We start from the raw sequence: 23,064 nt of genomic DNA on the forward strand, positions 1-23,064 counted from the left end.
CCTACTTGTATGGAGCCGCCCCATAGTGCAGTCTTGAGTCAGTTAATATTCTATCCATTTATATACTTGGTTATTCACGTATTTTACTAAGTAACAGAATCACCAAATGCGTGGTCTGAAAGTTGCCGTGGAAGAAATCAACGATGTAGAGATTTGGTTGACAACTTTCGTGATCATTTTTCAAGGCATCCGCAGATCTGAAAAATATATCCACAGTATAACACGTGCCATCAAAGCATTCACTGCAACAAATCACCACGTGGCGTCAATTTTTCAAATTTATCAAAGTTGCTTTTTTGTTGCAGGTATGTTTTCTTAGGCGACTATCTGTAAATAAAATGAATTTAAACGTTAAAAAAGGAACAATATATCGCTTCCACGCGGACTGGACTATATTGTAAGTTTTTGTTTGTCTTTGTTAGAACAAATGAGGGGCTGCCCACTAGTTAATACATAAAGCAAACATTTATTTCAGATCGTTCAAAAAATATAATTATAATGTGTTTTTTTAACCACAAGCTTTTATCCGCAAGGAAACCATAATCAAACATTCTCATGACTTCACCACTGTTGAACACAATATTCGCTACTCTTTCCCAGATGGCTCTTCTTCGCACTGTGGAGTGTCATTCATTCTTTGCGTCGTCGTCGTTCTCTGAAGCATCACCCCTTGATTTGTATATGTGTCTGTGACAGTGCGACTACAGATGTTAGATCGAATGTTTGGCTGCCTGTCAAACGAAACCATCGAAACGAAGGGTGTCAAAAAAAGGTCTTGTATATTTTCTTTTCCTCTTGGCACCGCAGAATTTCGACCAGCCATGAAGCAACCGAAATTCATCGCTTTTGGCTGGTTTTGTTCGTTGTTCGGCCTACTGGTCGCTTTCCCGGAGCAGGGAAAGTGGGACTTCCAGTTAAGTTCGGTAAGTAGACCGCCGAGTGGACGTGGATAATGAGCTGGAAAACGGCCGTGGCTACGTCTGCAAAATCTTTACACTGAGTCAATGGATTGGATGTGATTGGGCACTTGTGTTAAATTAATTGCGAAGCCGGCTCAGTATCTGAGTCATTGTTCATCGTTGTTTATTGATTTAAGCCTGATTCATTCGTGTATTCGTGTAACGAATTCTTTTTTCTCATTTGTAGGAAGTACCATACATGCCTATTCCAAAATCGGTCTATGAAGGATTTAAAATCTACACTCAGAGTGAGTTTGTTGTCCTTTGGTTGTTTGTTTTGTATTTATGCTGACGCGAGTTGTAAACCCCTTTTTCAGTCACCTGTGAACCGTACGAGCAGTCGAAGGAATCGGTGAAGCTGAAAATATCCTGGACGCTAATAGAGTACAAATGCTGGGAGGAATATGTCAGAATGGTGAGCTGCAATGTTTGCGATAATCAAAAACAAGCTTTTTTCATTTATCTTTCATACAGTCGTACAACACACAGTACGAAGCATTCTTCATGACACCGAACCAGTCGAAGGTGATGTCCGACCCGGTTATGGAAAATTGCACCCGCGGAGGGCACATTGTGCTGGAAGAGTTGAAACTTAAGGAACCGGGTGAAACGCTGGTCAGCAAATCTCGGCGCGATGCTGTAATTGAATTGCTTTTTCTTTGGGAAGGATGTGTTGTTTGATTGATTTATTTGGTTTCAGGCGAAGAATGAACCGCAGTCTATTTTCACAATCACAAAAGATGGACTGTATATTTTTATACTGAGGATTGATTCAGCAGACAATTTCGTAGCCAATGTGCATGTGGAAATGAAAAGCGCTCAAGGGTATCTGTCAGCAGTCGATTGGCCATTGCTTCCGGTGAGTTTTTAGATGGAATATCAAAAAAAGCGCTAATTTGAACTACTTATCGTCTAAACGTTAGCAATGTTGTGCTCCGACACTAAATTTCGCAAGTATCAGACAAACTTGTTGAAAAAGATCCATGCAAACCTGGAGTAGTGTAATTTTACGCGCTAATTAATTTTAATTATTTTTTTCTGATTCATATGATTGGATGCACATAAAGGGAGAGGCTTGGGCGTACATTTATCGACTGTCTAAGACGAGTTTAGAACTTTCCATTTAATTCCACTTCGTTTTGTTATTGTTACAGATGACAAAATATTTACAGAATTAAATGGAAAGTACTAAACTCGTCTTAGAAAATTGAAGACATTTTACTAAAAGAGCTTAAATATTTTTCCGTACATTTATGCTTGTTCTACGCATATTAGGACATAGTGAAACATTAAACATGGTGCCGTTTTACGTATATGACGTGCATGTAAAAGTGAACATGTCATGAAGTCAATGACAGCGCTGTCCTCTCTGGTAAAGGCAAAAAAAAATCTGTTTTATTTTACACCATCTAACCGATTTGAAAATCTTCATTTAGCAAGTGCGATCAATAGATGTATATTTGAATTTTCTACATGTCATGTCAAACTGTCCAAAAAATGCACGCCAGAGCCACGGGCCTGTGCGCGCTGAAAATACACTCCAGTGTTATACTAGGTCAACACTGTTGGCCAAACTAATGGAAACTTCGAGGGTGGTAATTTTTTTTTAACTTTTCTTTTTTACAGACATAACAAAAAAATCCTTTCGCTGTAGCTGTAGGATTTTAGCACAGCAAAACAAGACTGTGGACTTCACAAATCAACCAAAACAATTTCAAGCTCTTTCTCATTCAAATTTTGATAACCTCTTTTCGAATTCTGCGGGAAGAAATGCCTTCAAAAATTTTATATTCGCTACAGACATACGATACGTTGCATTCAGCTATCCCATTTTAAAAAGATTTTTTTTAAACATCCTTTCAAAAAGCATTTCCATCTTTTACTTTTACATGACTGGTAGCGAGTCACTTTTTAGTGACTTAGTCCCTATTTTGAGTGTAGTCACTATTTTTTTTGGAAAATGGTTACTAAAGACACTATTTTTGCATTGAATATTGCAAATAAGTTCCAAATAAAAATCATTTGTGCCTAATATTATTATAAACCAAATCAAATGTGAATCTGGTACCAATATTACGCATTGCAAGGAAAATTGGAATCATAGAAAATACAAAGCGCCTCCAATGTAGGGTGACCATATGTAATTTTTCGAAAGGAGGACAATTACTCAAACCGCGGCGAAAAAGGAGGACATTTAAGCACTTTTACAGTTGTAAACTGCGAGCACCATCTTTATAATGAGAAGCTTCTGTTAAACTAGCTTCAACTAATTTTAATATCAACAGTGAGCGAATGTGGAATATTGACAATTGCCAACTTGTTAGCGATATTCTACAAAATTTAAACAAGAAAAACTGAAATATGATTTTCGAATGTTTAAAAAGATACATAGCTTACAACATTATGAACATTTAAGATAACTGACTATAAACATCACACAAGATGCTCAGTAGTCCTGTGGAGATTTTTCCTTCAGTATCATAATTCAAGGCATGTGAGGCATGAATTGAGAATCGCAATTCAAGGTATGCAATCAAGAATGATACCGTCAACTGTAAGACGACAAAACTCTCTTCAAACTCTGCCTGAAGAAATTTAAAACTGATTAGATTGGTTTTAGATATATCTAATTTTATTTTGGAATAGGCGTGATGTCTTCACAAGATTTAAACAGTACCAAAGATGGCAGGCATTGCGGATGCTCTATATTTGCGAGCGGATCTTTTTGTATCTTTTATTAAACCAAAATTTATTCAAGAATAGTTGTCCATGCAACAATTTCCTTAAAATATCCGAAAAGGAGGACATTTCAGTGCAAAAGGAGGACATCTGATTTTTATTGAAAAAGCAGGACATCCCAAGTAACAATTTCAAGGCTTCATAGATTTATTTAAGTTTTTTAACGGCTTTATCGCTGCTTTGCTCAATGCTGCGAGATTAGACTTATTGGAAGACTTGTAGCTATCTTCAAAATCATAATAAAACGTTCAATAAAACCACAAATGTCAAATGCCTAATGATTATCTTGAGGACTCTAATGAAATCAATTTTGAAAACTGTCATAAAGCCGAATATATTGGTCTAAGACTTGTCTCACGCATAACCTACATAAAACTTTTAGTAGTTTTTATTCGGTTTATAATGGTATTGTACAAGAACACAATGTTTAAGTTGAACTTCGCGAACTACGGTCAATGGAATGGCTAAAAGCAGATGTTTATGTTCCATGTTCCCTAAATATTTTTGACAAAGAAAACAATAAACACATAAATTATCCCAACTGGGCATTCGCATATTTAAGATTTTGTTGTTTATTGGTCCAATTCCACTTTTGAAAATGAAACAGATAATAAAAATCAAGCAAGCTATATCCTTTTACTTCCTGTAAATTAAAATGGTATAAATATGAATACACACCGAATGGTGCAATGGTGCAAAGCTTTCAATAATATGAAAATCGCATAATTGTGGAAATGTTATTTGACCACAAAGTTGGAAAACAATCCAATTTCCAGTTGAATACAGAACCATCATGAAGAAGTACTGATCGTATGGAACCGATTGCAGCCACTTTCAGCAAAATACCTAATGTATTTGAAAGTTATGCAAAATGTAATTTGGCCGTCGAAAAAAATAATTTTATATCGGCGTAAATCTTTTGCTAGATTGTTATTAGTAAAAATCCCTACATTTCAAGATGATTTCCAAAATTTGAAGCACGAAAAATGTTTCCTTACAAATCGGAATGCCACCAGAAAAAGGCAGCATATCGATTTATTATTTACACTAATTAATTGGCCGTAAATCACAGTAAATCGACGACGCACTTGAACAAACGGATTTTTTCACCTGTTTTCACCAGAAAATCTAACGCGCAAGCAATTTGCAAGCACGCGAACGAATTCTAGGCATCCAATTTCCAAGAACTGAACATTATTTTTCATCCATGTCCGTGATGTTGTTTTTTATTTCATTCTTCCATTTTTTCGATCATCCTTTTTCTACAAAACAATAACAAAAAGCTGCACGGAAAAGAAATTCTCTTTTTTGACAGCGGTTTCATGGAACTCTTATGACCAACCTTAAACTTGCTTTGAAGACGATCTCAAGAGTGGTCCACTTAGTCATAACATAATCTTGTAGCGGTCATCAAGCGGTTGTCATGTAGATTTTAGTTTTATTGCTAGTCTTGAAAATTTGCTATCCAAAACTGCTAATAGAGTATGGTAAAACTCAAAACGTTACTTGGGATGTCCTCCTTTAGGATACCATATGGTCACCCTACTCCAATGAATATTTTCCTGGAAGGAAGCTAATACTAGAGGCCTGAATAAGAGAAACGCGGATAAGTATGTGCCGCCAATCGAACCGTCAAAAACAGCAGCCAATCGAGCAGGAGACCTGTCAAGCAGCCAAAATGTTGGCTCAAATACTGAAAACGGCTAAATTCGATTTTATGCCATTTTTAAATAAACAAATTTTACATAAGTTTGCAATAATATATGCAAGTTATTTATAGATTATGAAATGAAATTGCATTGTTTATTGGATTCTATTGTTTAATGATGTGGACACATTAAATAGCGGATTGTGAGACTTTATCTACATAAACCATTTCTTCCTTTTCATGTATTTGTTCTTTGATGAAGAAGAATGAATGCAGTGTTGGCAGAGTAATATTTTCTATCCGCGTTTCTCTTATTCAGGCCTCTACTAATACTATAGATAGTTGAATATATAGATGAGCGAATATAAATCCTCTGTCTCCAAACTAACTGTCAAACGTGTTTTCAAACTAGCATGACGTCACGATTTCAATGAAAATGTTAAGGGGTGTGATGTCATATGCGCCTAAAACACGGTCAAAAAAACGAAACCAACCATGCTTTCGCTCATCTATAGATTCTGCTATCTATAGCTTATACTCAATTTGTGTTATTCTCTTTATATTTATCATAATTATAATTTTGATGATTATAACATTTCTATTCAAATATGTCGTCTTAAGAACAACTGGATTAGTGGGAAAATTTTGAGGAATTTAGGCCTGAACTTTGGATAATGGAGGTGGTGGCATAAGCAGCAAATTAATAAGTTGATGAACTGGAATTTACTGGGAAAGCTCAATGTTTTAATGTTTTTCCAATAACATTTTGAGAACTTCCCTTAAATAATCAAATGGTCACTGAATTTCAAGGGATGGGAAATATAAGTTGAAACTATGTGCAATGGCTTGTCGACCTTTCTCCTGGCTGGCCACTATGAGTTGTAAAACTTTCATAACATGTGATGAGGTTTCACAATGAGCTCCGTTGCACTTACATGTCTGCATGTATCCATGACTGCCCTGCTGCAAGACCGGAGATTTGCACAGGTTCAATAAATCGCCTTCAAAACCTATCATTAAGAGCAACATAAAGACTTAAACCCATAAGGAAACTAACTCTAAACTTTCCGTAATATCCAAAAATACTAACAAATACTAGCGAAAAACTATGCCGTTTCTATAATGAATTGATCACAGAGCTCCGATTGCTAAATCCAAACAATTCTAGATTGCTTTGAGAATAGGTCGTATGTGCAAAAGAGAGGCTCTCTTTGTTCACGCTCTCTTTCGCTTGTACATAAGCTAGTTTTGCATATTTTGCCACATTTTCACTTCAGAACGCTAGACAAAGCTATAATCTTTAGATATCTGCTAAGAAATCTGAAGTAAACTTTATTATACACAGTTAAAAATTCTGAAAATTACACGCCATGGGAATATTTAACCGCTTATTTTTGTGTTCAATAGCCTCTAATTTTACATCCAACTTTTTCTTGCATTCAATATTGAATACAGGCTCTATAGTAACGGCGACCTGTAATTTTAAAAAGTGATGGAAAAATGGGTCGAATCGAACGGAGCCTTTTTGTTACATCATATATGCTGTAACATTTTTATACTGTGTAGATCTGTAATAATCGAAAGAGAATGGATGCAAAGAGAGACTCACTTTTGCACATACGACCTATTCTCAAAGCACTCTAGAATTGTACATTCAACATTTCGTCCAACATTCGTATATCATGAGGCTAACACGAAAATACTTGTATGCCCAGGAAAATTGCCTAGACCGCACAGTATAAAAATGTTACAGCATATATGATGTAATAAAAAGGCTCCGTTCGGATCGACACATTTTTCCATCACTTTTTAAAACTACGGTTTGTCGTTACTATGGAGCTTGTACTCAATATTGCATACAAGAAAAAGTTGGTTAAGTTGGTTGGTTAAAGGTTATTGAACACAAAGATATGAGTTCAAATATTTCCAGAGCGTGTAATTTTCAGAATTTTTAACTGTGCGGGAACCCGGAATCGAACCCAGTCACCCTCAGCATTGTCTTGCTTTATAGCCGCGCGTCTTACCGTAGCAGTGCGGAGGAGGAGGAGGGCCCTTTACGATCATAATTTTCATCGTGCTTGGCATTCTTATCGCAAGATATAACAATTGTTCGAAGTTCTAAAAATTGCTAAAATGTTCAACTTACTGTGTATTGTTTTGAAGAAAAAGATAACCAAGAGAATTCATTATTGTCTGCAGATACGCCCATTTAAGAGAAACCCCCGTAAGAAGATTGCGGTAATGAACAAACTGACTGCCTTCGAGTTCGTGGGAAAGGTTGGGGGAGACTGGGGAGAATTTAGGAATTTTGATTTCACATTAAGGAATTGCAATGCCTCTGGCTTCGACTATTAAATTTGTCAAAGATACGAGAGCATTATCAATATCACTTTTGGTATCGAGAGGAATATCAACATCAAAGTTCCTATCGATATAAGTTTTAGGGTTACTGCTCCTGGACTTCATCTCATAGCTCCGATATTGGTCTCACGACAAACAAAGCAATGAAAATGTATTTGGTTTGTTTGTTATTTTTGTGATTTTTTTCAGCTGTGAGAACGCATGTTAGCAAAAAGAAGCAACGAAATTGGTGCCGTATTTCTTTGTTTCGCGATGAGATGAATATATGTTCAGTGAGATGGAAAACGGAACTGTTCCCCTATATAAATCTCAATCAGCTCTACGATAATTAAAAGTAGAGCTGATTGGATTGTTAATGGCTTCTTGTGAGATTTCAAACGTCACAGGAAGGTGATCAGAGTCAAAGTCAGCATGAGTTACCAATTGGCCACACAGCTGACTTGAAGCCGTTAAAACTAAATCAATTGTTGAAGGATTTCGAGTGGATGAAAAACAAGTTGGGCCATTGGGATATTGAATAGTATAATATCCCGCAGAACAATCTTCAAATAAAATTTTGATGTTGGAATTGCTTTGAGCATTATTCCAAGAACGGTGTTTGGCATTGAAGTCTCCAATTACGAAGAATTTTGATTTTTTGCGAGTCAGAATTTGAAGATCAGCTTTTAACAAGTTCTTTTCCTGCCCATTGCATTGAAAAGGCAAGTAGGCTGCAATGAAGGAAAATTGTCCAAAATTTGTTTCTACAGAAACTCCCAAGTTTCAAAAATTTTGGTTTCAAACGATGAAAATAATTTATGTTTGATACGTCTATTAATGACAATGGCGACCCCACCACAGGTGCTGTCAAGACGATCATTTCGGTAGATAAAATAATTTGGATCTCTTTTAATGGAGAGTCCTGGTTTTAAATACGTTTCAGTTATAATGGCAATATGCACATTATGAACTGTTAGGAAGTTGAATAATTCATCTTCCTTACCCTTTAGAGAGCGGGCATTCCAATTTAGAACTTTCACACAATTATTTGGATCCATTAAAATGGAGTCCGATAACAATTTTTTGTGTGTACTTTATACCAACCTGAACAGCTTCAGGTATGGTATTTGCTTTGAACATTGCATCAATCATGTGATGCAATTGTTCAGTTAAAAAATCAAAATCCGAAGCAGTCATGCTACCTGAATTGTCAACATGACCTTATTTTCCGTTGGTACATGGGTATAAACCTCATTTTGAAAAGAAAAATTTTGTCTACCAGCAGCGATGTTTGTATTGGAATTTACTGAAGTGCTTGCTACCCGTTGAGGAGCAGCAAAATTTGTTCGTGAATTGTGGTGGGTATAAATTGCTCGACCGGTAACTGGTTTCGAATTTTGAGCGTTTGAAAAATTTCTACCCGTCGAATCTGGGATCCGATTGGAATTTCTCGTCATAAATTTTGCACGGGAATTCAAAACTTTTGCGTGAAGGGCATTCCCAGAAATTGGATTTATGATTGCCCCCACAATTTGCGCACTTAAATTTATTGGAATCTTCTCTCACAGGACATGCGTCCTTGCCGTGAAAGGTTCCACCACAAATCATGCAATTAGCATCCGTGTGACAATGTTTGGTTCCATGACCCCACTTTTGGCACTTACGGCACTGGGTGGGGTTTTGAAAATTTTCCCCCAAGCCTGCGGAAATGTTCCCATGTAACACGGACATGGGGCATAATACAGTCCTTTTCCAAACTTTTAATATTATTTAGTTCACTTTTGTTGAAATGAACTGAATAAAATTCTTGAGAAATTCCCCTCTGGGAAGTACCAGAGTGAGAATTCTTTTACATCTTAATTACTTCGACTGGTGAAAATCCAAGTAATTGAGAAATATCAATTTTTATCTCATCCAGTGATTTATCATCACTGGGGAGACCTTTCAAGACGAATTTGAACAATCGCTCAGTTTTGTCGTCGTATGTGAAGAATTTATGGCGCTTCTCAGTTAAATACTGTAGAAGACGTTTGTGATCGTCAAAGAATCCCGACAAAACGCGGCAATCACCCTTCCTGGCAATCTGAAATGAAACCTTGATCCCCTGAAGGTTACTTAAAATTTCATTCCGAAAGCCAGAAAACTCAGAAATAGATACCACAATTGGCGGAATCCGTTGTTTCTTCGCATGAATCGATTTCGTCATTAATCAAATCGAACTGATTGCTCAGTTCGATAGGAGAAGAAATAATGTCAACGTTAGAGTTAGAAGGAATATCTGAAGTCTCCAGTTTACTTCTATTTTTTCCGCGCTTAGGCAGGACGGTCTTGAAACCTTGTTTCTTAGAAGGAAGTGGAGAATTCAGAGACTCCCCCTTCCTCTTGGTTTTGTTAATGCTCATTGCTGAGCGTGGAGACATGACCTTCTAAGATGTTTTTCCCCAGAACGGTGTCCCTGCAAGATTACCACCGCTTGTCGGAATTTTACTTCCGGGTCGGGTCCAATGTTTACAAAACTTCCTTCCGCAAAGAGAGAAAAGAACCGCACAGTACGAAAGCACGATGCGGTCTGATTCTTATTTGGGTTATTCATTTGACCACATTACGACCCAAAATTATGGCTTTGATCAAGCTTTGAAAATTGGACTTATTACGCTTTTCGTTATAAACGTAGAGCTGCTAACAAGACCAGTTGGCATATGATGTTTGAAGCTTTTCGAGCAGATTTATTAGAGGTTTATTCACTTGTCATAAGACGAGTTTATACAATCCCATTGAATTCCACCACTTAATTGTATCTTGACAGATACGTATTTCGACCTCAACAGTAAGGCCGTCTTCAGTGTCTTGTACTTAACTCGACTCGGCCTTACTGTTGAGGTTTATTGATAGCAATAAGATCGCCAATAACTCTGAGCAACTAGCCATGGTGACTGCTGTCATAAATCCGCTATAAGAATTAAATAAATCCAACAAGCATACAAATTGTTACTTGGGTACTTACTTCAGTTTTTGGTACTATCTTCTCATTACTCTGTACTCATTTCGAACATCTCATTTCTCACTTCTCACTTTTCTCCGTTCACTTATCATTGAACATTTCACTTCTCACTTCAAACAGGAAACAAATTTTTACTATTCAATCAAACGGCATTCGGCTAAATATAAATGTATTCTTTACCTCAATATCTCCCTAACTCGATGGTATCTTCAATATCTGGTAAAGGAGAGTTTACTGTAGCTTGCTTTCAGCTATCAAGCTAACAGTACACTCAAAATAATTGTCACTTTTATTCCACTATAAAAAGTCATGTAGACTTTAAAAATCGAAACTTTCATCTGCCTTACTGAAATCAAATAAAACTTACTCAAATCACAAGTGCATCTTAATAAGAAATGTAGTGGAATTCATTAGAAAACATAGAAAATAATATCTATATACTTTTCTAGTGAATTCTTCTCAAAATGAATGTATGAAAAATATATGAGTGGGGTTCTCAGAGCGAAATGTATGTTTATCAACTATCGCTAATGAAACATTTTGCAAAAGCATTATGAGAACGATGTGCGTAGCAAAATATTTGAGTATGAAATAGTTTTCTACTCCTATTTTTGCCCTCGTCCGCTTAGTGGACGGGATACACATAACTAATAGCGATACCATAGAAAAAATATCAAAGTTTCACTTAAAATTTAAGTACATGGCCAAACCAAAATTCACTTAACTATTATTTTATTTTCTAGTGAATTGAGAATAATGAGTGCCATCACTAAAAAATCATTTAACTTTTTACATCCGAAACTACATGGAAAATATCTGCATATGCTTTCAAGTAGCTTCTAAGTGAACATTATTTTGAGTGTACTATTTTGACTTTGTATATGTATTTGTGTATGTATTTTATAATATCTGACGCGCAAGAAGCTCAAAAAAGCTATCCAGTAGTATGCCAGCTAGTAATTTTTTTCTTAAATATTGTTAGTGCAGGAAAATATTCAAAAGAGCCGAATAGTATGCTTAGGATCTCACTGGTTTGAGGGGTGTGTATTAGAGTGATTAAAATTTTGTGTTTTTCGCTCATCTATGCTTAAACGATAACATTTAGCTGTTTTATTATTGCTCCTTATTTTTTAGCTAATTTGGATGTAACTAGACTGAGCACGTGCAATTTCAAGTTTGTATGATAATTACTATGAAAAGAGTTGCTTTTGTGGAAAACCGTTCCGCAACGTTGCTCATTAGCCGCATTTGTTGCGAAACGATTCTATGCATCCAAGATAAGTTATTAGTTAATGGGTCACAACATGGAACAGTTTTTCACTTTAGTGGCGATTTTCTGAAGGAATCTCTGGAGGAATTTCAGAAATCCTAAATTCCTTCAAGAAGTTCTGAATATGTGGAAGTATTCCTGAATCCCTGAAGGAGTTTCTAAATCCCGCAGACATTTTTTTTGTATATTTGTGAATCCCCAGAAGAACTTTTTAACATTTGAAAGAATTTCTAAAACCCCCTTGTTTTTCTTAATAATTTGAAAAATTTCCGGTAAATTTTAATGATTTTCAAAACATTCTAGAATTTTTTTCATTTCTTTCATTTTATAAACCCTCCCCCTCTTGACTTTTTGAAGACTAGTAGCTAGTAGTAGTCGTAACAAACTTACTGTGGAAGAAGATTATTAGGCTCTTCTAGTGGAATGTCTTCACCTTTTTAGCGCCATTCCACCACGCCTAACTGTTGATGTCGAAATACATATCTAACAATATTACAACGTTGTGGAATGGCGCTTAACTCGTCTTATGACAGGTGAAACTATTATGTTTCAGTTCTTTTTAATTGTTTATTGAAATTTTGTAGAATGATTTTTAGGTGGGGATCCCCACCAGAAATTTTGCGGCGATTGATCTATTATGAACATCAGAATGATTCTTATGAGACTGCGTTTTTCTCTCCCACAGTTCTATGGCGCGATGTGTTTGGTCTACGTTGTTTTGGGCATCATCTGGCTGACCGTTTCGTTCCTCCAGTGGCGCGATCTTCTTCGCATTCAGTTCTGGATTGGTGGCGTCATCCTGCTGGGCATGTTGGAGAAAGCCATGTTCTACGGCGAGTACCAGAGCATCAACTCGACGGGGGTGTCAGTAAAAGGAATGGTCCTCCTGGCGGAATGGGTTTCCTGCGGTAAACGAACGCTGGCTCGGATGTTGGTGATCATCGTATCGCTGGGATTCGGTATTGTGAAGTGAGTTGTTGGTGGAATGATGTTCGAGATAACAGAGTAATAAATTTCCTCACATTAGACCTAGATTGGGACCAATGCTGCATCGTGTGGTGGGAACTGGAGCATTATACCTGGTTCTGGCATGTGTCGAAAGCTTCCTGCGAATAATGCACACCAAAAATGATCAATTACTGGTGGCCAGTATTCCTCTAGCGGTGCTTGATTCAGCTATCTGTTGGTGGATTTTCACATCACTCGTACAAACGACAAGGACACTACGATTGCGAAGGTACCCAATTTCAATCATAAACTAACTTTCACACATATCTGATTTATTCAATTTATTTACCACAGAAACATGGTCAAATTATCGCTTTATCGGCATTTCACCAACACGCTTATTTTCGCGGTGCTAGCTTCCGTAGTATTTATGCTCTACTCAATCAAAACACACCGATTTGCGGAGTGTCTCACTGACTGGAAGGAACTTTGGGTAGACGATGCTTTCTGGCATGTTCTGTTCTCCACGCTATTGTTGGTGATCATGATTCTTTGGCGCCCGACGAACAACAATCAGCGATATGCTTTTACTCCTCTTTTGGATAACCCGGAAGATGAAGATGATGGTGAGTATAGATTAACAACTTTTCATTTCAGATATCTAAAAATCCTTCATTCTCAACAGACGAGGAAGAGCAGTTTGTGTCGGACGCCTACGGAGTGAAGATGCGTGGGGCGCGGAGCTCGTCTCCGAGGCCAAACGCAAAGAGTCCGACCACAGACGAGGACGACCTGAAGTGGGTAGAAGACAATATCCCTGCGGCGATTGCTGACGCGGCGCTTCCAGTGCTGGATTCCGACGAAGAGATCGTCAACACCAAGTTTGAGGTATCGAAGATGCAGTAGAGCTGCCTGCTCTGGAACTGCTTGGATCAAATCAAAAAGAGATAATGAACTGATAGTAGTTTGAGCGATCGTTTTCATGTCTGATTCCGAGAAATGGAAATGCACTAGTCAGTGGACGGGGTTCCATGTTTGGTTTCAAAAGTTGGCATGTTTTTATTTCCTGTGAAACTTTTTTAATTCCTCGGATCGGAAAACAATCCGCTCGAGTAGTTCATTTAAATAGCTGTGAATGATGTTCGCCCCTCCTGAGGTGAATAGAAGTAAGCCAGATCGATAGTGCAAAATTGGAGAAACTATAAGAATTCATAATTATGACATTGAGTTATGCAGACCGTGGATGTAGAGGACTCCATTTATTTAATTTAGAGTAAGAGTGACACTTGATCGGAATTAAACATATTTAGTTGGAAGTGTTCAAGGCCTCGACAGTTGGCAGTTGTTCGACTGCTAGCGCCTAGCTTACGCAAAATGTTCCGTCTTACATAATTTAGTTGTAGAATTTCTTACAGTTTTATTCATAAAGCATTACCCGATCGATAGGAATAATAATTCCATTGGGAAACCAACAGTAGAAGCCTAATTAGTTCACAATTGAAAAATTCCTATGCAACAAAAGGAAATCAGTGAGAAAGAAATAGAACTATTGAATATTACGTAGATCTAACGTATAGCAACTTGCAACTAAGAGGATTAAGTAAAAATAGCGTCACTTTTGTAAATAGGAATAGATATATTCTTCTTTTTTCAGTACTCTGGAAGCAGTATGGTAATCCTTTCAAGAATTAAACTGAGGACTGTAATAGGACCTATTTAAACTATGATAATAAATATAAAATACTTACAAATCAACCGTTCCTGATTCTAATTTATCGAAAGATCCCTTAACGTTAACTTTTTGTCATTTTTATCATGTCTGACCAGCAAAGATTGTCGTTTCATCCATCTTGCGGTTCTCAACCTGGGGTACATGTACCCCAGGGGGTACCTCGGACGGAATTGCGTAATGGCGGACGTATTACAATTCTAATTAAAAAAAAATATTGGTATAGTTTTAATAATTGTATAAATTTCTATTCCAAGACTTTGAATCAAACAAAATATGCATAGCTATTAGTAAATTAAAACATATCGAACCATATCCACCACAGTGTATGAAGGGCTGTGGGACAAAATATCAAAGAAATATTCAAAAACAATCCAATTAATCGAAACAAAATTATGAAATATGTTAAGAATATACTTCTTAACTAAAATATTAAATTTGAAGATTCAGAAGCCTTGATGCATAAGGATTTTTTTCCAAAAAAATCTCTTGGTAGCCTTCTTCTACGCGGTTCGAAAGCATCCTTCCAAGCAAAATAATGGAAATAGTAAATTTGAAGGTTAGGATGAAGGCTTTAAAAAAACTATTGGAAGCCTTCTTCTACGCTATGCAACTTGAAAACTTCCTTCCGAGGGGCTCAGAATTCTTCTTTCAGTCAGCCCCCTTTCAGGTGGTTCGGAAGCCTCTATTAGAAAGGGTAGGAAGCATCCTTTCAGGGGACTCTGAAGCCCCCTTTTCAAGACAGTTGTAGGCTCCTTTTCAAATGATGGAAGGCCCCTTTCAAGAGGCTCAGAAGCCCAATTTCAAAAGACTCGGAAGCCACCTTTCAAGTGGCTTGGAAACTTCCTTCAAAGGGGGTCCGAATTCTACCTTCGAGAAGCTTGCAAGCCTATTTTCAAAAGCATCGTCATTTCAAGAGGCTCGAAATTCCCCTTTATTTAGGCTCGAAAGCCTCCTTTTAAGAGGCCCCCCTTTAGACTGGCTCCGAATTCTTTCAGCCAATCCCCACAAGTGGTTCGGAAGCCCACTTTCAAAAGACTCCGAAACCCCCTTTCAAGTGGTTCGGAAACTTCCTTTCGAGGGACTCGGCATTCTTCCTTGGAGAAGCTTGGAAGCCTAAGGCTCAGCAACGTCATTTTAAGATGCTTAATGCCTTCTTACAAGAGACCTAATTCTTCTTTCATTCAGCCCTTTGAAGTGGTTCGGAAGCCCCCTTTGAAAACGGATAGGAAGCCCTTATTCAAGAGGTTCAGATGCCCTTTTTTTAAGATGGTCACAATTCCCCTTTTCCAGATGGGTTAAAGCCCTCTTTCAAAATACCCGGAAGCACCCTTTAAAGAAGCTCAGAAGCCCACTTTCAAGTGGCTCGGAAACCTAATCGAGGGGATCGGTTTTCTTCGTCCAAGAAGGGGCTCGGAATTCCTCAAGTAGTTCGAAAGCCTCTTTTTGAAAGGGTCGGAAGCCCCCTTTGAAAGAGGCTCGGAAGCTTACTTTCGAGAGGCTCGGAAACCCCCTTTCAAGTGGCTCGAAAACTTCCGTTGGAGGGGCTCGGAATTCTTCCTTCGAGAAGGTTAGGAGCCTACTTTAAAAAGGTTTAAAAATGTCATTTCAAGATGCCCAAAGCTTCATTTCAAAAACCCTTTTTCATGAGGCTCGGAAGCTCTCTTTTAAGGGGCTCAGAATCCTCCATTCGAGGGGCTCGTAATCCTTTTAGCCTAAAGAGTCAGAAGCCCAGTTTCAAGATGCTCGGAAGCCCCCTTCAAGTGGCTCGGAATTTTCCTTTCGAGTGGCTCAGCAACTTTATTTCAAGATCCTCAAAGCCTCCTTTCAAGAGGCTCGAATCACTTTCATGTGGCTTGGAAGCCTCCTTTTGAAAGCCTCGGAAATTCCCTTTTGAGGGACTCGGAATTATTCTTTCAAAAGGCTTGGAAGCCTACTTTCGAAAGGTTCAGAAACGTCATTTCAAGAGGCTCAAAAGTCTATTTTGAATAGGTTCGAAAGCACTCTTCCAAGGTAATCCTATGAATTATGCTTATTAAAATAGGGGTACCTCAATGAATACAAAAACAAGAAGGGTACCTCTCAAGAAAAGGTTGAGAAACGCTGCCTTACAGCACGAACTATTGGCAAGGATAATGTGACCAGCAAGCATCCTGCGAAACGCGGGACGCCTATCTGGATTGCGTCACTGGCTTGAAAATGAATCCTCCAGTTCTCATAGATTTCGGCCCAAAAAAATTATAAAAATATTTGTAAGGCTGTATGGGTTGGAATAAATTTGAAAACCGAAGTTGAAAAATGCAGCGTCCCGCGAAACGCGTCTGGTCTCATTAGGCAAGGAGCATCCCAACGTCTCTGCTGTAGTAGTTGTATGTATTTCTTATCTCCAAGGGCCTAATCTGGAATTTGGATACAACCTTGTTTGAATGATTCATCGGATTTTGTATGCAACCGAAATAAAACTTGTTATCCTTTTTATCAGAACTTTGACATCCAGCTTGCATGCGATATTGCATTAAAGTTCATTTCCTAAAGCTTCAACGCCATGTGCAACGATTTGGAGCTTTCAAGATTTAGGGATAGGCACCAATTTGTGTTCCGTCATCGATGCTTTCGACATTTAGAAAAATCCTTTTAAATTAACATATGATTGAATGCACATAAGAGGACCGGCCCCTTTGACGTACGTATATATTTGTTCTTAAAAATCTTCATATATTTCTATTGCGTATTACATCACCCTCTGGGACATTCATTTAGCTCTTCCAAAATTATGAACCGCAAGGTTTCTAAGCCAAGTTACCTTTTTTGCATTCGTGAATCAGGAGGCATCAACGACTTTTCAACCCGAACTGGGAATCGAACCCAGCCATGGACTTGTATTGTAGCCGCGTATCATATCGCACGGTTGCAAATTTTGTCATGTTTAATGTCATGCAATGATGAGAGATTAATGGGGTTTTACCAGATTGCATATCAGTTGAAATTAGTTGAGAAATTTTTCAGTAAAAGTATGGCAGTGAGTTTAGGGAAACCCAGGAGTTTTCTTTCAATAGTTGAATTAACAAAGCGTCAAAGCATGTTGTAAAAAAATTCATTTAATTTATTTTATATTGATCGACATAAATCATTGCTTCTAAATATAATGGTGATTGTTGAAAAAAGGTAAATGTAAAAGGTATTTTATTAACAGAAATTTTATACCACGTTTCAAAATATTTTGATGTTTCGCCCTACTTTAGGAGGTATGAATCAACAATATTAAAATCAATAGAATGCATTCTGATTATGTGAAGAAGGTTATTAGCGATATTTGAAATAAATGATTTGCTAGATACATAATGTAACTGTAGTGCAAAAACAATTTCTGTATAAGGTAGCTGTCCCGCCGGTTTGGACAGTAAGATTTTTCATGTGATAAAATAGCCATTCTTTACACCTGTTTTGTTAAACTTACATCAATTGTTGTTTCAGAAAATCACATACACAAGCAGAATAAACAGTTAAAGATGTCATTAAGAGACCACATCGTGCTTTCGTGCTGTGTGGTTCTTTTCTCTCTTTACGGAAGGAAGTTTTTTATACTACCCGAGGCTATTTTAATTTCAACGGTGCTTCTTAGCGCTATTTGTACCCACTGATCCCCTTACGATCTTTGTAAGGACCCGTGCCTTCGTTTTACGTTGGACCCGTTTGCGGAAGTAAAATTCCGACAAGCGGTGGTAATCCTGCAGGGACACCGTTCAGGGAAAAAACCTCTTAGAAGGTCACGTCTTCACGCTCAGCCATGAGCATTAATAAAAACAAGAGGAAGGGGGAGTCTCTGAATTCTCCACTTCCTTCTAAGAAACAAGGTTTCAAGACCGTCCAGCCCAAGCGCGGAAAAAATAGAAGGAAGCTGGAGACTTCAGATATTCCTTCTAACTCTAACGTTGGCATTATTTCAAGACAAAATTGTCAAAACGACTTATCTGCTTTTGTAAACAAAGATTCAAACGACGATTTGCCGAATCTGATAGCTATGCCACCCAAACCAACACCTTCAACAGGTAGCGGAATCCTTCACCTACCTATCGATGTTGTTGTTTTGCGAAGGAGAGCTATTTTCTTCTTCTTCGATGGCATTACATCCATCACTGGGACAAAGCCGCCTCGCAGCTTAGTGTTCATTAAGCACTTCCACAGTTATTAACTGCGAGGTTTCTAAGCCAAGTTACCATTTCTGCATTCGTATATCATGAGGCTAACACGATGATACTTTTATGCCCAGGGAAGTCGAGACAATTTCCAATCCAAAAATTGTCTAGACCGGCACAGGGAATCGAACCCAGCCACCCTCAGCATGGTCTTGCTTTGTAGCCGCGCATCTTACCGCACCGCTAAGGAGGGCTATCAGATTCGTCAAATCGTCGTTTGAATCTTTGTTTACAAAAGTAGGTAAGTCGTTTTGAAAATTTTGTCTTGCTTTCTTCTCCTATCGAACTGAGCAATCAGTTCGATTTGATTAATGATGAAATTGAGCAAATCGAATCGACCTTTAGCCCAGGTGATTCGATTCATGCGAAGAAACAAAGGATTCCGCCAATTGTGGTATCTGTTGCCGAGTTTTCTGGCTTTCGGAATGAAATCCTGAGTAACCTTCAGGGGATCAAGGTTTCATATCAGATTGCTAGGAAGGGTGACTGCCGCGTTTTGCCGGGATCCTTTGACGATCGCTCACTGAGAAGCGCCATAAATTCTTCACATACGACGACAAAACTGAGCGATTGTTCAAAGTCGTCTTGAAAGGTCTCCCCAATGATGATAAATCACCGGATGAGATTAAAATTGAAATTTCTCAATTACTTGGATTTCACCAGTCCAAGTAATTAAGATGAAAAAGAAATCTCACTCTGGTACTTCACAGAGGGGCATTTCTCAAGAATTTTATTTAGTTCATTTTAACAAAAGTAAACTAAATAATATGAAAAGTTTGGAAAAGGCCTGTATTATGTCTCATGTCGTGTTACATGGGAACATTTCCGCAGGCCTGGGGGAAACTTCCAAAACCCCACCCAGTGCCCACTAAGAGCCAAAAGTTGGGTCATGGAACCAAACATTGTCATATGGATGCTAAATGTATGATTTGTGGTGGAACCTCTCACGCCAAGGACGCATGTCCTGTGAGAGAAGATTCCAATAAATTTAAGTGCGTAAATTGTGGGGGCAATCATAAATCCAATTTCTGGGAATGCCCATCACGCAAAAAAGTTTTGAATTCCCGTGCAAAATTGATGATTGATGATTCCAACCGGATCCCAGATTCGACGGGTAAAAATTTTTCAAACGCTCAAACCAGTTACCGGTCGAGCAATTCATACCCACCACAATCCACAAACAAATTTTTCCGCTCCTCAACGGGTAGCGAGCATTTCAGTAAATTCAAATTTTTCCAATGTACCTACATATGCAAACATCGCTGCTGGTAGACAAAATTTCTCTTCTCAAAATGAGGTTTATACCGATGTCCCAACGGAAAATAACGGTCATGTTGCCGATTCAGGTAGCATGACTGCTTCCGATTTTGATTTTTTAACTGAACAATTGCATCACATGATTGATGCAATGTTCAAAGCAAATACCATACCTAAAGCTGTTCAGGTTGGTATAAAGTATACACAAAATATTGTTATCGGACTCCGTTTTAATGGATCCAAATAATTGTGTGAAAGTTCTAAATTGGAATGCCCGCTCTTCAAAGGGTAAGGAAGATGAATTATTCAACTTCCTAACAGTTCATAATGTGCATATTGTCATTATAACTGAAACCTATTTAAAACCAGGACTCTCAATTAAAAGAGATCCAAATTATTTTATCTACAGAAATGATCGTCTTGACAGCGCCTGTGGTGGGGTCGCCATCGTCATTAATGCTACGTACACACCAGTCAAGCAGTTCGACGAACATTGACTCCACCCCCAAGAAAACGCTTCGGTTGCTGCTTTGTTGGAACGTGTGTGAAGTTGTTCGAACAACCATTTGACAGTTGGCGGCTCGGTTGGAAAAAATTAAAACGGTTTGATTTTGGTTTGAGTTGTCGGGGGTGGAGTCAAGGTTCGCCGAACATGTTTGAGCATTTGTAGTGAAGTTGCACAAACCCCCATATATTTTTTGATGGTTGGTGCTTCGGTCGTTCGTGTGTGATATTGTTGGTCGAATAAATTGATTGTTCGTGTCGGTGTTGATAAAAATTGATGAATGTTTGAATAAACGGGAGGTGGAGTCAATGTTGGTCGAACTGCTTGACCGTGTGTACGTTCCATAATAGACGTATCAAACATAAATTATTTTCTTCGTTCGAAACCAAAGTTTTTGAAACCTTGGGAGTTTCTGTTGAAACAAATTTTGGACAATTTTCCTTCATTGCAGCCTATTAGCCTTTTCAATGCAATGGGCAGCAAAAGAATTGGTTGAAAGATGATCTTCAAATGACTCGCAACAACTCGCAACAAATCAAAATTCTTCATAATTGGTGACTTCAATGCCAAACACCGTTCATGGAATAATGCTCAAAGCAATTCCAATGGTAAAATTTTATTTGAAGATTGTTCTGCGGGATATTATACTATTCAATATCCCAATGGACCAACTAGTTTTTCTTCCAATCGAAATCCTTCTACAATTGATTTAGTTTTAACGGATTCAAGTCAGCTGTGTGGCCAATTGGTAACTCATCCTGACTTTGACTCTGATCACCTTCCTGTGGCATTTGAAATCTCACAAGAAGCCATTTATAATCCAATCAGCTCTACTTTTAATTATCATAGAGTTGATTGGGATTTATATAAAACGTATATCGATAGGAATTTTGATGTTGATATTCCTCTCGATACCAAAAGTGATATTGACAATGCGCTCGTATCTTTGACAAATTTAATTGTCGAAGCCAGAAGCATTGCAATTCCGAAATGTGAAGTTAAATTCAACTCCATTATTATTGACGACGATCTTCAGCTACTGATCCGTCTTAGAAATGTGAGAAGAAGGCAATACCAAAGAATTCGTGATCCCGCGTTGAAAGTTTTTTGGCGAGATTTGCAAAATGAAATTAAACATCGTTTCGCTATTCTGAGAAATACCAACTTTGAGAATAATGTCTCGAAGTTGGATCCCAGTTCGAAACCCTTTTGGAAATTAACAAAAATTCTTAAAAAACCTCAAAAGCCAATTCCAGCGCTCAAAGAGGGAAATAAAATTTTATTAACAAATGGCAAAAGGCTCAAAAACTTGCTCAGCAGTTCGAGAGTGCCCATAATTTTAGTCTAGGTCTCACTAGTCCAATTGAGGATCAGGTTACACGGAGCTTCGAAGACATTCTCAATCAAGAGAATGGTTTTGACCCTTCGTTGGGAACTAATTTGGATGAAGTGAGATCTATTACTAGAAAATTTAAAAATATGAAAGCCCCAGGTGATGATGGTATTTTCTACATACTTATCAAAAAACTTCCTGAGAGCTCTTTATCTTTTTTGGTTAATTTATTTAACAAATGTTTTCAATTGGCATACTTCCCAGATAAATGGAAAAACGCCAAAGTTGTTCCTATTTTGAAGCCGGACAAAATCCAGCTGAGGCTTCTAGTTATCGCCCAATCAGTTTGCTTTCTTCAATAAGCAAACTGTTTGAAAAGATTATTTTAAATAGAATGATGGTTCATATTAATGACAATTCTATTTTTGCTGATGAGCAATTTGGTTTTCGCCTTGGGCATTCAACCACCCATCAGTTATTAAGAGTAACGAATTTAATTCGGCTCAACAAATCTGAAGGATATTCGACTGGAGTTGCTCTTCTTGATATAGAGAAAGCATTTGACAGTGTTTGGCACGAAGGTTTGATTGTAAAATTGATTAATTTTAATTTTCCTCTGTACATCATTAAACTGATCCAAAATTATTTATCAGATCGCTCACTGCAGGTAAACTATCAGAATTCTAAATCTGATAGATTACCTGTAAGGGCTGGTGTCCCCCAAGGCAGCATACTGGGGCCCATATTGTATAACATTTTTACTTCGGACTTACCTGATTTACCACCAGGGTGTTAGAAATCTTTGTTTGCAGATGACACGGGCCTCTCAGCCAAAGGGCGAAGCCATTTGTAGTAGATTGCAAAAAAGTTTGGATATTTTCTCCACTTACTTGCAAAAATGGAAAATTTCCCCGAATGCTTCCAAAACTCAGCTTATAATTTTCCCACATAAGCCGAGAGCTTCTTATTTGAAACCTTCTAGCAGACATATTGTCTCTATGAATGGGGTTTCAATTTTAAGTTTCAATAATTAATTTTTAAAAATCACATTGAAGGCCTTCAAGCCAAATGTAACAAATATATTAAGTGTCTATATCCACTTATAAACTGAAAATCAAAACTTTGTCTTAAGAAACTTT

At 37.7% G+C, this 23,064-nt stretch overlaps 1 protein-coding gene across 2 annotated transcripts; it reads left to right on the plus strand.

The window, feature by feature from the left end:
* The first annotated feature begins 710 nt into the window (after positions 1 to 710).
* LOC134218268 (transmembrane protein 87A) lies at positions 711 to 14,660 on the plus strand. Of its 2 annotated transcripts, none has more exons than XM_062697200.1 (9): positions 711 to 923; positions 1,147 to 1,207; positions 1,277 to 1,365; positions 1,434 to 1,598; positions 1,660 to 1,818; positions 12,643 to 12,926; positions 12,985 to 13,194; positions 13,260 to 13,531; positions 13,591 to 14,660. In XM_062697200.1, the coding sequence occupies exons 1-9, from the start codon at positions 720 to 722 to the stop codon at positions 13,809 to 13,811; spliced, it is 1,665 nt and encodes a 554-aa protein (XP_062553184.1). In that variant the 5' UTR covers positions 711 to 719; the 3' UTR covers positions 13,812 to 14,660. The 2 variants fall into 2 exon arrangements, with proteins under 2 accessions (XP_062553184.1, XP_062553183.1); XM_062697199.1 differs by having other exon boundaries at positions 712 to 923; positions 1,277 to 1,374.
* Positions 14,661 to 23,064: the final 8,404 nt, after the last annotated feature.

Source organism: Armigeres subalbatus, chromosome 2 (assembly GCF_024139115.2).
Source record: "Armigeres subalbatus isolate Guangzhou_Male chromosome 2, GZ_Asu_2, whole genome shotgun sequence".
Taxonomy (NCBI): Eukaryota; Metazoa; Arthropoda; class Insecta; order Diptera; family Culicidae; genus Armigeres; species Armigeres subalbatus.

Excerpts from the sequence above, each read along its gene's own strand:
- LOC134218268 (XM_062697199.1), top strand. The coding sequence starts at position 720 with ATGTTTGGCTGCCTGTCAAACGAAACCATCGAAACGAAGGGTGTCAAA. Across the intron at positions 1,208-1,276 it reads ATTTAAAATCTACACTCAGA|TCACCTGTGAACCGTACGAG; the intron begins GTGAGTTTGTTG and ends CCCCTTTTTCAG. Across the intron at positions 12,927-12,984 it reads CTGGGATTCGGTATTGTGAA|ACCTAGATTGGGACCAATGC; the intron begins GTGAGTTGTTGG and ends TCCTCACATTAG.